Below are 13044 nucleotides of genomic sequence, written 5' to 3'. Positions count from 1 at the left end.
ATCGGATCAGATTGAGGTGAAATCGCCAGCATGGACGCGGGATCAACGAGAAACACGCCAACAGCAGCACCGCCACCATCACAAGGAATAGCTCGAACGCATTACAATGAGCTTCGAGGGTCTCGACCGCCTGTTGGTTGGTTCCGTCCAGACCGCATGTGCCAACCTGACCAACCACCTTAATCAGTGTTTCGAATCAGATGTCCATGCAAAGACATTTTATGAGTTCCTGCCAAGGCTCTGCCAAATCCTCTTTGGCTCAAAGGAATCACGGTACGCGGCCATCTTTGGCCCAGTTTGGCGTTGTTTACCGCGCTTCCTCCGAACACTCAGACTGATGCATATTGGCATGCACTTTTTTTTTTATTTGTAGGGGCTGGTTGCATTTGCCACTGTCGAAGGCAGAAGAAGACCCGCTTTATGAGCTGATCCGTCCAAGAGGAGTCCTCATGCGGTTTCTGCTGAGTCGTTATACGGATACCGGGTTCATTTACGAGATGGTGCCAGACTCTTTGCCGGTACGGCAATTGTCTACAATCGGATGTCAATGCAGTCCATGGATGCAGGATTACTGACAATAGCGTCTATTCTTGTTCTTTTTACTTCCACGACTTTCAGAAAAGGACGCAAGCAAAGCTGGATCCGACCCAGTACCTTACCCTCCCGCCGATCTATCTTTCCCGCGTCAATCTCGTAAAAGCGACAACGCCTATTGGAGCTCAAAAGACCATGGCCCAAATCACCAAAGTCAATCTCAATTTTAGTAAGTTGGCTTCGATAATACTACTGGAGCTACTCTGGCAAAACTGGCGTCGCAATTAGAAATAATGACTTACGAATGATCTGTGTTACGCGCCTCACATTAGATATGTTGGAGTACTTCTTATTTTACTTTGCATACGCTCTTACTCTGGACGATGACGATGTCAATGGCCGTGGAATGCGCAGGGTAAGAATGGCGGGGATTATCGACGGCATTTTCGGTTTGGTTGTTTTAATATGTTTCTTCAGACTAACTCTGCTGTGGTATTATGTTATCTGGTAGACCGATCCAAAACTGGCGTTCAGGATTAATGGTCCGATTGCTGGTGCCGCTGCGCCAGGCACAGGACGGCCATCAGACTGGGTATCAGGAAGCTCACCAAAACCACTAGTCTCGCGCGTACTTGTCGATGGCTCATTTTTCAATCTGTATCACCAATATCTTCACTACTTTATTCCAGCACCAGAGAGAACGAAGGACGGCACTGTCATTACTCCAGAGACAAATACGCCGCAAAAGCCGCTCAATGTCTTTAATGACCAAATCATTGAAAATTCCATCGACCGACACCAAACACAACTCTCCATATCGGAGTTCTTTATCGGCACGCTGGTCGAACTTTGGTTAGGACAGAATGATAGGGCTGTGGACAACAGGGTATGGTCTCTCAATACACATGTGGAACCAGAACATGACTGCTCTTTTCTAAATCAAGGCTTTAACACGGGATTGGAAACATCTATTGATACTCATAGACGATCCGATATGTGCAGCCCGGCGCCGATATTGCAGATTGCATCAGCGCACTAATCTCCCATCTGTACGCGCACGATGTCTCGCTGTATGTCCTTGGAGGCGATCAGGTCCCGAGCCATATCATGGATTCGGCAGGAAAATCGGTCTTGAATCTCGCAGGCATGGCTAGAAGGAGCGCCTATCAATATATCCGACCCCAGCTGTACGTTTTTCTGAACGTGGGGCTCCAATTTTGGCCACTTGACGACACCTTCCCAAGTTTGATCGACACTTGGATGACCTGGATCACGCCCTGGCGGTATGGTCGACGGGACCCGTCCGTTACTGGCGATGTGGTTACTGCGAAATGGCAAGTTTCTGGATGTTTTATTGCAGCGCGAAATATGTACCACTGTTGCTTGCGGCCCTGTGGTTGTTTTGATTAAGGAGCTAATTTTTATCTACGGATACAACACTATAGGCAGCCATTCATATTCGACAATCTCTTGTTTTATACAGCACTACTGGAGATCTATTTACCCCGCCTGTCGCATCCTCTACAAACCAGTCGGTCGTTGGCAGTGCCAGCGCCTATGACATTGAACAAGGAACTGCGATCGATTCAGAAAGTGATGAGAGTCTACAAGGCGCAGAACCTGAAGGAGATCTTGAAGATTGCAGAGCAAGCAATTGTATGGCCGGAAAACTTTTCCGATTCATCCTACGCTGTGTTTGAATCGTCCACCGAGGGGGGACTTGCGGGTGCTGGATCTGGTCGACCGGATGCCACTTCTGCGTTTCTCTCATCGATGGTCAATGCTCTTCAGAGACAATTGCAGCAGCTGGAAAGCCCTCAATACAAATATGACGCCTTGTTCTTGGTAGAAGGATCGGGACGTAGCAAGGTAACCCGATTTTTTATTATGTGAACTATATCACGCTAAGGACATACAAAGCATAGCAGTGCTGATATTTCCCCCTTTCTTTTTCCCCCACCACTGTATGGTCCGCAGATCCGTATGATATTGACAAAGCTCGGAAATGCAGTGGATGTGCGGCAGGAAAAGCTATCTGCTCTGGAAGCGAAGAACAAACCAACATCAGAGCAGCTCTCTGGCTGGAGCGCACTCTCGTCCGCGATCAGCAACATGTTAAGCCAACCTCCACCCAAGACAGCCGTTGTGGACCCAGCAATCTATGTTCGTGAGCTCAAAGGACTACGGGACATGATGAGCCTAATTGGCGAGGTCTTTGACCTCTATCCGAGCGTTGTCACTTCATTTGAAAAACAACACCAGGGTACACAGGACCGTGGAAGCACAATCACAGTAGAGCAGTTAGAATCGCTCGTGCCACCTCTAGAAGAAGAGGAAGAATCAAGGTTGCTGGGACCCGAGAGACAGCGCAAGTATGTGCCTCGTGGTTTAATCAGGAGGCCAGCTGACGATTTAAAAGGGTCTGGACCACGATCGGAGGAACTGGTGTTGACGTATGAAAGCGAGTTCCTGGTGAAGCTGGCGCGGCAGGCTGAGGATCACTTAGCGCCCAAGGTAACCTAGCTGCTTTCTTGCAGTAACTGGACTTGCGCTGATGGTTTAGATAATAATGACGGTGCTGATATATTTTCTTCTGTCTCTGGCTTTGTGTGCATATAGTGGCAGAATGCGGTGAGGCGAGTGCATGGGTGGATTCCTCTACCTCAAAAGGTCGTTTCGAGCAGAGTGCATCTGCGGTGGTTGGCAGCGATCCCTAACTTGACAGCACTTGCGACAGTTATATTGGCAATTCTCGGGTTCTACATGATTTCCGCATATCTATCATCTCTAGGACAGCATATGCCTCGTCATAGTCCGCAGGAGCCGCACATTAACCGGAAGGCAGTAGAGACCGATGGTCCAGTGCTGGGCCGGTATGATGCCCATGTGCAGCCAGTGCAGCCTGTGTATCGGTGGGAGAAGCCTGGAAGCGGACAGACGACGCTTGGATCTCATGGGTCCCATCATGGACAGACGGTTAGGACTCGACCTTCACGGACAGCAGCGACCGTGGAGCCTCGTTACACGATTGAGTTGCACGGCATTTAAGAAGAGTCCGGTTCAATTCAGGCCAGCAATCCTAATAAACTCTGCTTGAAAGCATACGTGAAATGAACAAATAGTGCCTTATGCTTTATGCTTATGCTAGGTTGTTTTTTTTTTTTTTTTGTAGAAGTTTCAAGATTAAAGCGGTTTCAATTGACAGTGAGATTTATTCAGTTGAAGGGAGATATAATACATTCAGCGGAAACAATAGTACAGCTCATTTGCAATCGAAGAGAAGAAAAGCTGGTTACAGGGAAAAATAGAAAGCCAGGCAATGCTATGTGAGTGTCATGTATCATTGTCGGTGCTTGAAATCTGGCTTGGACAAAGCTTAGGTACGCTCGCCACGGAGACGACGGGCGAGATGGATATCCTTGGGCTGGATAGTGACACGCTTGGCGTGAATGGCTGCGAGATTGGTGTCCTCAAAAAGGGAGACGAGGTAGGCCTCTGAGGCTTCCTGGAGGGCACCGATGGCTGAGGACTGGAAGCGGAGGTCGGTCTTGAAGTCCTGGGCGATCTCACGGACGAGACGTTGGAAGGGCAGCTTACGGATCAGGAGTTCGGTCGACTTTTGGTAGCGACGGATCTCGCGGAGGGCGACGGTACCAGGGCGGTAGCGATGGGGCTTTTTGACACCTCCGGTGGCGGGGGCGGATTTGCGAGCAGCTTTGGTGGCGAGCTGTTTGCGGGGGGCCTTTCCTCCGGTGGACTTGCGGGCGGTCTGTTTGGTACGGGCCATGGCTAAGTGTTATTTGGTAGGTACCACATTTAGTGAAGTACAAGTGCCATAAAAAAAATCAAGTGCAAAGTGATGTCCAACCATAAATGCAACTGGACGAAATGAGGTGAAGGAGACAGATGGCAACAAGACGGAGAAAGGAGAATGTCTTGAAGACGAAGAACATAGCGCAACTGCCATCCTTAAGACAGTTTTGTAAGCATCCTGTACCTTTTATATAGAGTGAGGGGAAAATAGGATGTGTGCGGGAAGGGAAGTGTGAAAAAAGGCGGAGTCGCTTAGTATATGAGGGAAGGAAGGAAGATAGGCAAGCCACTTCCGGCAGGTCCCCTGCCCAAAAGAAAAGCGCAAATCGCCATATATTTCAATCGTTGCCGAGGGGCTGTCGACTTGAACGATTCTTTTTTGGAGCAGAGGACCGAGGAACAGACAGCAATTCACGCAGCTGAGGGGATTGCCACTCCTTCTTGCTTGGATCCAAGAGGAGCCACTCAGAACTGGACCTTTTCTTATTTTTCATCCGTTCATTCTGTAAGGAGGAAGACAGAAAGCAGAGATTGTGTTCCAGTTGCCTTTTTTTTTTTTTTCCAAAAGTACGATACGTACTAAGGTTATCGGGCTCAGAAGTACGGGATGCAGAGCGAGGCTGATGGGAATGAGGTTCCTGAAGGACGCATGTACAAGCAAAAGGAGAGTCGGCTCTTCCTATAGGGAGTTGCTTAAATACCCAGGGGAAATGGGTCGTGTTAGTTTACTGAGTCCTACTCTATCTGACTCTATATCCGTCAGCGAGGCATACCTGCATGGCTGGAAACAAGAAAAGAGCGCGCTGCGGTGCACGAGCAGCAAGACCATGCTGCACTGCATTATTGCTGTTGTTGTTGTTGCTGTTATTGTTGATAATGATATTCCCTCCCCTTCGTCCTAATCCCTGTTGTGGATAATCTGTTAGACTATGTGTGGTTCCCCCCTTCACGTCCAGTGCTCATTTCTCATGCTCCGGACCACATGTGCATGTAGTTTATGCAGTCTACAAAAAGAGTATTTCCTGCTTCCTCAGATTCTCCCCTTCTTCTTTGTCTTCCTCCTGCTGCCCCCCTGATAAACAGACGAATGGCCTGCATTGTCAGCACTGCATGGCTGCTTGTCATCTTGATACCGATCATTCGATGGAGAATTCAACAGCGCCATTAAAGAGGATCATCGAGGGCCAACTGACAATCGGTGACAGGGATCTCATGTATAGCTGACAGCTGTTAGTGATAGATCAACAGATCGACTCGACTTATTCGCACAACTCTTCGGCTTCCACTCTCGGCAGCTCCTGTTGCTGCTAATGCACCCTGTCGTATGGTTCTTTGTCCGAATGCAATTGAGTCAACCATGAATGAACTCTTTCATTCTCCATCAGCCATGAAGGTATGGGGAACAACAAGAGAAATGAGAACAACCAGATAACCATTGATCCATTGAGCCATCCATTGACAAGACGGTGGTCTGCCTACATTGTATTGTGTCCGCATATTCTACTCCTCGCCCCCTGTTATTAATATTTCCGACCGCGGCCCCCTTCGTTTCCTTTCCTTTTCCTTCCAGCCCTCAGATTATTATTATTGCTTCGATTAGGTCCACCACTGCTATCCTTTCAGTTGCTCCCATCGACACAACCTTCTTTCTCCCCTTCTCCGATTATCTTTTTCTCTCACTCTTAATTATTCTCGTACCTCTCTCTCTCTCTCTCTTTCTCTCTCTCTCTCTCTCTCTCTCTCTCTCTCTTCCCTCTCTCACCCACACACCCACCCACTTTCTCTCGCACCTTTACTCATACTCTCCACCTTTCGTTTTATCCACTGCCCACACACACACTCTCTCCTCCCTTCCCTTCCCCCCCTTCCCTCTTCTCCTCTAGTACAATAGACTTGCAGTGCCATTGTAGCAATTGCAGGACGCCCACACTCTCGTCCCTCTTTTGTCGATCTTGACGACGAGGTAGGTCCCATTCCCAGGCTGAGCCACTCCCTCCGCGCAGCCCCTCTCTCGCTCGTTCGCCCATTTTCAGTGCTTTACTCCGAGTTATTGACACTTCCAGCCAGCATCCGTCATCCACTGTCTTCCTCTTACTCGCTCCTCTTGCTCCTCAATCCACAACTGGAGTATACCACCCATCTGACACAAACACCCTGCAAACGCGATCTTTATCTTCCCCTGGCCATGCCGTATCGCAAGTACCACCGACTACTGGAGGAAGGGTCTCCAAAGACGGAGCAGGATCGGTGCTTTAGACTGGAAAGAGGAGGCGACAAAGCTCTTGCTGCAGTTCATCCATAATATTCCGCCCAGCGCCATAACACCTGATACACTTCGTGAACCTTTTCTGTCCTCTGCATCGCATGTTTGTTGTATGTATACATGTCTCCCTTCCCCTGTTGCATGTTTTATGCACATATAAAAGTGCATTTTCGTCTCATACTTGCTGTCTCCTTTCGCTTCGCTTTCTTTTTTTAAGCCTGCTTGATTGCTCTCCCTTTCCCTCCTGTTGCCTCCCACTTTCCTCAAATCCATCGACCTCACTCCAACGCTCTCGATTCTCAACGCTTTCCACTCCCTGCAACAGTTTCGCTGCTCGCTCGTTCGCTCGCCCCTTGACCCTCCTATATCAGGCCGGTTGAAGCCATTTTCACAGTAAGAACCGTAAGAAACACCTCTCATCTTGTTCTCGCGCGGGAATCGCAGAAGGAAGACCTATCCTCGCAACTCCTCTTCTTTCGCGGGAGTGTCTACACTCAGTAGTCTGCTTCCTGTCATTCTAGAGCCTGATCTTCATCCGGGTCTATTCTCTTTTTAAGCAGAGGTGGATGCGGTCGGCTCTTTATGTGAAGATTGCTTCGGTTGACATCGCTTATCTGGCGATACTCACATTCGCACACCCAGACAGACGACAAAAACACCACAAAGCCAGTGAAAGGAAAAAAAGGAGCGAGATCGGTGTATGGTGTGAAGGGAAAGGAAAGAAAGAAAGTGCTCTCGACCGTTGAAGTGCAAAGTAGAAGCAGCTGAGCCCTATTGAGCCACCACTTCGCCTGACGCGTTTCGCCTCTGTTTCAACTGCAATTAGAAACGCTTTATGCAGCAGGACCTCCCTTCCGTGCGTTTCTGCCACCAATCCTGAACAGCATTCCGCGACGCCCAAACTCATTATATCATCGCTACTCTCAGACTGAACAGCGCTCACTTACTCAATCCACGCGATGCCGGAGCATACCGACAGGCGACGATCTTGGTGGGGGATCAATGTGACCAGTGATAAAGCGCACCATGCGGAGACTAGTACACGAACTTCCCAGCCAGACCTCCTCAAGAACCGCATCATTGACAGCCTGAATGACACAGCACCCAATGCAACAGCCAATGGAATGGAGCCAGAACCAAAAGCAGGCCCAGGGGCAGGTCTCACCCATGATGAGCCATCAGTCTTGCGACGCGTCCCATCCAAAATGGATCTCCTCAAGAGATCTTCCATCCCCAAGCGTATAAAAGTCAAGGGTGGATCAAAATTTGCCACCATTACCACCGCTTGGTCCTCGAATCGATCCACACTTCCCGGGAAAGGGACCATAGGCTCGATTTCGAGCACCACTGTCGACATAAATCACTTTGATAGCATGGCCACCGAGGACCAGGATGATGCTATGGTGTTCAACATTTCTGAGCAACAGGAAATGATCGATGGCGAGCGAGATCGGGATGTGGTGCGTCTACTGCTCTAGCCGATTGGGGATAGAACAATTAAATCGCCCAAGGTATTGACATCGACAACTGAAAGTTCAGGGTTGTAACCGCCTTCATTCTTTTGTTCCCTTACTTCTTCAAGGCGTACACAATCCGTGCTGAAGGCATCACCAAAATCATCCTGATAACTAGGCGCATTACAGACTTTTTGGAGTTTGATGAAAAGGTATCCATACTATTCGACTGATGTGGTGTTCATGGCGATGAAATGAGTAATAAGGAATCTAAATGTCTCTTTTATCTTTCGGACCCTGGCGATTACCAAGGTGCGACAACAATTCCCGAAATGCCGGCCAGCCCTACCATTGCTAGATGACCGACGAAAGTCCTTTCTTGTCAGCACGCGTCAGTTCTTCTTTCCGCGAAAGAATACGGCCGAGAAACTGGAGGCCTACTTACGCAAGGTGGCATCGCATGAGCCTTTGAGAAGCTCTTCTATCTTTCAATCGTTTCTGGCGGTCTCACAGGAGGGTGATCTGGTGCACTCCAAGGAGCAGCCTCATCACACAGCACGATATTCCCCAACTCAAAAGTCTCAGTGCGACCTCAGCTTGGGTAATACAAGTGGGTCGGGTGAGGATGCGCCATCGTCCTTAGCTCCAGCAGTTACAGTGCAGGTATCAAACCAAGATAAGCTGGAAGAGGCGGATATAGCACGGAAAGAGGTTGTTCCCAGGATGCGCGGAAGCAAAGTTCGACCAGCACTACCACAGATCCCTGAACGCAAGAAAATCTCCATAGAGGATTTCTTACTGATCAAGGTCCTTGGAAAGGGCTGCATGGGCAAAGTATGATCCTGGCGATATTCTATGGACGTCTTAGACTTGGATTTGCTCTTAGCGTTTGGACTAACGCTGACTTCATTGTTTCCTATCTCCTGAACATTAACTAGGTGATGCTGGTTCGGGAGCACAAGAGCAAAAAGCTGTTTGCACTCAAAGCAATCTCCAAAGAATGGGTCATTTTGCAGCGTGAAATTGAGCATACGAAATCAGAACGCGACATCCTTGCCAACGTGGCGCAGATCTCGCATCCATTCTTGATTAAGCTCCGGCACTCATTTCAGTCCAATGCACAGCTCTTTATGGTTCTGGACTACTACCCTGGGGGAGACATTGCGACGCAGCTCGCTAAATGGTACCGGTTCAAACCCGAGCGATGTATGTTCTACGCTGCTGAAATCGTTTTGGGCATCGAGGAGTTGCACCGCCAGGGAATTGTCTACAGGTATGAATAGTCAATAATGACTAGGCGCCGTCGGTGTAGTATTTGTTAATGTGCCCGATTGACAATACCCAAATCTTTGGTTTCTGCGACAACAGGGACCTGAAACCAGAGAATATTCTCCTTGCACTTGATGGACACATCGTCCTGACCGACTTTGGCCTTTCGAAGCAATTCTCAGCGTTCTCAGCATCATCTCCCTATTTGGCAGAAGAAAAGACCAACACATTTTGTGGAACTGCTGAATATCTCGTATGACTCTGTCTTCTCTTTGCTGGTATTAATGCGAAGTGATGTCCACATTTGTTGAAAGACATCTACTCAACTTGTTACCTTTACATTCTTGAACCGTACTAGGCCCCCGAGATTCTTCGAGCGGCCGAATATAGCTACGAGGTGGACTGGTGGAGCCTTGGCACACTGCTTTACGAAATGATGGCCGGAATTGTGAGTGTTGTTTTCTGAGTACTATTTTATTGAATAGTATGAATGGTGCAGATTAAGAGCGCTGTGCTAACCCATACACGATCTACCCATGTCTTCTGTAGACTCCATTCTGGGCAGAAAACCATGCTTATATGTACCAGCGGGTGTTGGAGGACGCCCTAGAGTTTCCTCCAGAAATTTTTCAGGACGACCCATATGCAGTCGACTTCCTTGTCGGGGTATGTTATCTAAGGTGCTGCAACAGAGAATTTGCGCAGAGGAGTGCCTTGTCGCTAAACTACGCTTTTACGAATATTAGCTCCTTGAACGTGACCCTAGGAGCCGCTTGGGAAGCCTAGGTGCTAGCGACGTCAAAGCACATCCATACTTTCGGATGATTGACTGGGAAATGGCGATGCAGAAAAAGCTGCCTTGTCCATACATTCCAGAGTTGACCTCCGAGGAAGACTTGAGCAATTTTGATGATGCTTTCTTGACTATGACACCACGGCTCTCCCCAGGCAATCACACACTGAGTAATAGTATACAGAACTGTTTCCAAGGCTATTCATATACAGACAAGATGGCGAGCACACTCCCGCGCAGTGACAGCAAGATTCGGTTGGACAGGTCCAGGGACCCGTCTTTAGGGTCATATGTCGAGGAATTTGACTATGACGCAGCAGCCACAGCCACAGCCGTTGCTGCAACTGCAGCTATGAGAGTGGAGATCAATGACCACCATTTAGGTAATGGACACCAACCTCTGTATCGATCACCGCTGCAGCAGATGAATACAGGCAACACGGATATGGACAGTGATGTGGAAGACGAAGAGATATGCCAGTACAGGCCACTGAAGCAGTTGTATTCGCCTCCGAGTGCGGCCATCTCTGCCTACATCGAGACAAAGGCCCAGGCCACGACTCCAACACTGACATCACCAGCAACGTTTCCCGAAGATGGTCGCTTGCCTGTGGAGCGGATCTCTGTTGGACGCATTGGTGCAGCAGCAGATATTTTACGTGGATATTCTGAGCGGAGCAGCATTGATACGCATAGACACAACAGCACAGGGTCAGCGAGTTCGAATGGGACGATTGGTCGTCGTCTAAGTAGAGGTTATGTATGATTACATAATAAAAAAAAATTAACGAAGATACTACTTCACTCCACCATGCACTATGTTTGAGGACCGCGTAAAGAAACGCGTGAAAGGACGCGCAGAGACACATATTATTGAAAGATGCGTTCGCACACGCGTCTTAAGAGGACATGTCCCAGATGGGTTTTCCTGTCAGATTAGGACTGGAGAAACTTTATTGCCGGAGTTGTGTTACCGTGAGGACATGCGCATGGGAGGCAAAACGTGGCATGGAAAAGAGAACCGGTGATCGAGAGAGCAAGAAAGGGGGAGGGAGTTACAAATGCACCATAACCATACACACACAGACGATGATGATGATGATGATGATGACGATAATGACCACACGCACACCTTGCGAGTGCACCAGGTGCAAGCAACATGAATATGTACTCGTCCTGTGTCTTAACACAGGCTCAGGCACTGATTGACTGACAAACAGTCCGCGTTCAACTCTCTCTTGGGAGGATGACAAAGAGATCTAGTCCCATCATTCAAAGGCTGATGCCCTTGATCAATGGGTCCATGGTCAATTAACATCAGACCAGACCACGAAGGGTCATCCATACATCACGAAGAGAGTACAGCACTTTTAGGTTAGTTGCTGATCAGCTGGTGACAGCCCCTTGTGTGAGTCTGTCCCTCTTTTGAGGGCTTGATCATTTCTATTCGCATTTTCAGTCTCACACTCCACACTCGCACTCACACTCGCACTCTCGTACTCGTCTTTCCTCAGCTCTTCTTTCTTTTCCTTTTCCCCCTCCTTCCCCACAAGTCAGTTCGTCCTTATTTCAGTTGCATCTTTACTTATCCCTCTTTATCCTCACCAACCCTTACTTTGCAATAACTCCTCTTCTTCCTGTATCTGCACTTGCCCCAAATCCAATTTGAATAGAGACGACACCGACCGTTCAAGAGGCAGGACGTATAGCAGTGCACTCCTTGCCATGAATCGGCAGCAAAGCCCTGACCTGGTCCCATCGCAACCCATCCAGGACACAGACGGCAGCCCCGTTGGTTTGTCGCAGCATCCAGTCCAGGGGGCAGGCCCAATTGCGCCCTCTTCCTCGCCCTCTGCAGCTGCAGCTGCTGCAGCTGCACATCCGCAACAACGCCCACAATCAGGTGCTACTGACCACCGCCACCAATCCTCGTCCCAGTCCCAATCACCCAGTCCCATGGTATCTCCACCAAACCAACCCCGATGGTCTCTCTCCGCCCAGCTTGCGCCTGATTATCACAACTGGGTCAGCGATGTCTCGACTACCCCCAGCAGCAGCAATGGACAACCCCCTTCTTCAAGAACAGGCAATCGCTTTCTCGACGCAGTTACAGGCAGATCTAAGGCTCAGCAGGGCCGCATTAGACGAGAGAACCAGCCCAGCTTTACCGGATCGGCTTTCACCAACTCTGACAATGAGGCTGGGAGAGACCAGGACGATGCAGATGACTCTATCGATAATGATGGTAATCATAACAATCCCAGCACCGAAAACACGGACGGTAACGGGCGCATTGTAGCTGATAATCCGCGCGACAGCACTAGCAATGCGCCTGAATCAAGGCTGCCGCCATTGAACAAAAGTCGTATTCAAGTACCCGATTCAAGTAGACCAGCATTCAAACTAGGGGCTCCGATTGTTTCGAAGCCGCAATCACAAAACTATCACGCGCCATCTACGAAAGGCACCGAACAGATCTCAGAGATATCTGCCTTGCTCGGAAACAACAGGACTCAAGATCAGCACGCGGACGGCCAGCACAGATGGACTAATGAAGGGTCTAGACGCAAAACACCGCGATACAACGGTCCTCCTGAGCCGTCCGAGGTGGACGAACTCGACGATGGGATGCAGGATACCAGCGAAAGAGACTCTCCGCGTTGGCCATCTAGGTAAAATTATAGGGAGTAGTGACATTCAAGCGGAGACCGAGGCCCCTAATTTATCATTTAATGCCTGGATGGTGTGATATGTCAAATGTGAGCAGGAAGATGCAGCGGCATCTATTGTCACACAACATAGCAATTCATGGATGATGGATCTGATATGATGCCATTTGACACGATAACTGTCTTATGCTGCTTACTTTGGCTGCTATACTCATATTCATCTATTTGTATCTTCCTGTCCATTGTTTA

The 13044-nt window shown here is 49.0% G+C and overlaps 7 protein-coding genes across 7 annotated transcripts; 5 read left to right on the top strand and 2 right to left on the bottom strand.

Annotated features, from left to right (window-relative positions):
* The first annotated feature begins 52 nt into the window (after positions 1-52).
* Positions 53-1294, top strand: BC939DRAFT_97555 (uncharacterized protein). Its single transcript, XM_051562035.1, has 4 exons — positions 53-273; positions 374-518; positions 619-763; positions 867-1294. The coding sequence occupies exons 1-4, from the start codon at positions 107-109 to the stop codon at positions 1043-1045; spliced, it is 636 nt and encodes a 211-aa protein (XP_051417334.1). The 5' UTR covers positions 53-106; the 3' UTR covers positions 1046-1294.
* A 1116-nt stretch (positions 1295-2410) lies between these two features.
* On the top strand, positions 2411-3684 carry BC939DRAFT_97564 (uncharacterized protein). The gene is made up of 2 exons (XM_051562036.1): positions 2411-3048; positions 3154-3684. The coding sequence occupies exons 1-2, from the start codon at positions 2518-2520 to the stop codon at positions 3580-3582; spliced, it is 960 nt and encodes a 319-aa protein (XP_051417333.1). The 5' UTR covers positions 2411-2517; the 3' UTR covers positions 3583-3684.
* A 226-nt stretch (positions 3685-3910) lies between these two features.
* Positions 3911-5233, bottom strand: BC939DRAFT_524489 (histone H3 type 2; the record flags this gene model as incomplete). Its single annotated transcript, XM_051561266.1, has 3 exons — positions 5121-5233; positions 4928-5039; positions 3911-4323 (listed from the first exon to the last, which is right to left on the bottom strand). The coding sequence occupies exons 1-3, from the start codon at positions 5124-5126 to the stop codon at positions 3911-3913; spliced, it is 531 nt and encodes a 176-aa protein (XP_051417332.1). The 5' UTR covers positions 5127-5233.
* A 1205-nt stretch (positions 5234-6438) lies between these two features.
* BC939DRAFT_97359 (uncharacterized protein) lies at positions 6439-7299 on the bottom strand. Its single transcript, XM_051562034.1, has one exon. The coding sequence runs from the start codon at positions 7028-7030 to the stop codon at positions 6557-6559; it is 474 nt and encodes a 157-aa protein (XP_051417331.1). The 5' UTR covers positions 7031-7299; the 3' UTR covers positions 6439-6556.
* Positions 7300-7436: 137 nt separating this feature from the next.
* On the top strand, positions 7437-8263 carry BC939DRAFT_434757 (uncharacterized protein). Its single transcript, XM_051553399.1, has 2 exons — positions 7437-8121; positions 8243-8263. Exon 1 carries the CDS (start codon positions 7570-7572, stop codon positions 8086-8088), a length of 519 nt encoding a protein of 172 aa, XP_051417330.1. The 5' UTR covers positions 7437-7569; the 3' UTR covers positions 8089-8121; positions 8243-8263.
* A 524-nt stretch (positions 8264-8787) lies between these two features.
* On the top strand, positions 8788-10256 carry BC939DRAFT_391241 (kinase-like domain-containing protein; the record flags this gene model as incomplete). The annotated part of the gene is made up of 6 exons (XM_051551946.1): positions 8788-8898; positions 9003-9337; positions 9433-9586; positions 9692-9781; positions 9883-9999; positions 10080-10256. Coding segments are annotated over 6 exons (984 nt in total), but the record flags the coding sequence as incomplete, so codon positions are not given.
* A 1267-nt stretch (positions 10257-11523) lies between these two features.
* On the top strand, positions 11524-12972 carry BC939DRAFT_97341 (uncharacterized protein). The gene has a single exon (XM_051562033.1). It carries the CDS (start codon positions 11852-11854, stop codon positions 12800-12802), a length of 951 nt encoding a protein of 316 aa, XP_051417328.1. The 5' UTR covers positions 11524-11851; the 3' UTR covers positions 12803-12972.
* The last annotated feature ends 72 nt before the right edge of the window (positions 12973-13044 follow it).

This window comes from Gamsiella multidivaricata, assembly GCF_025024155.1.
Source record: "Gamsiella multidivaricata strain RSA 2152 chromosome Unknown BC939scaffold_2, whole genome shotgun sequence".
In the NCBI taxonomy this organism is placed as follows: domain Eukaryota; kingdom Fungi; phylum Mortierellomycota; class Mortierellomycetes; order Mortierellales; family Mortierellaceae; genus Gamsiella; species Gamsiella multidivaricata.
This window is presented reverse-complemented; position numbering and strand designations above follow the sequence as displayed.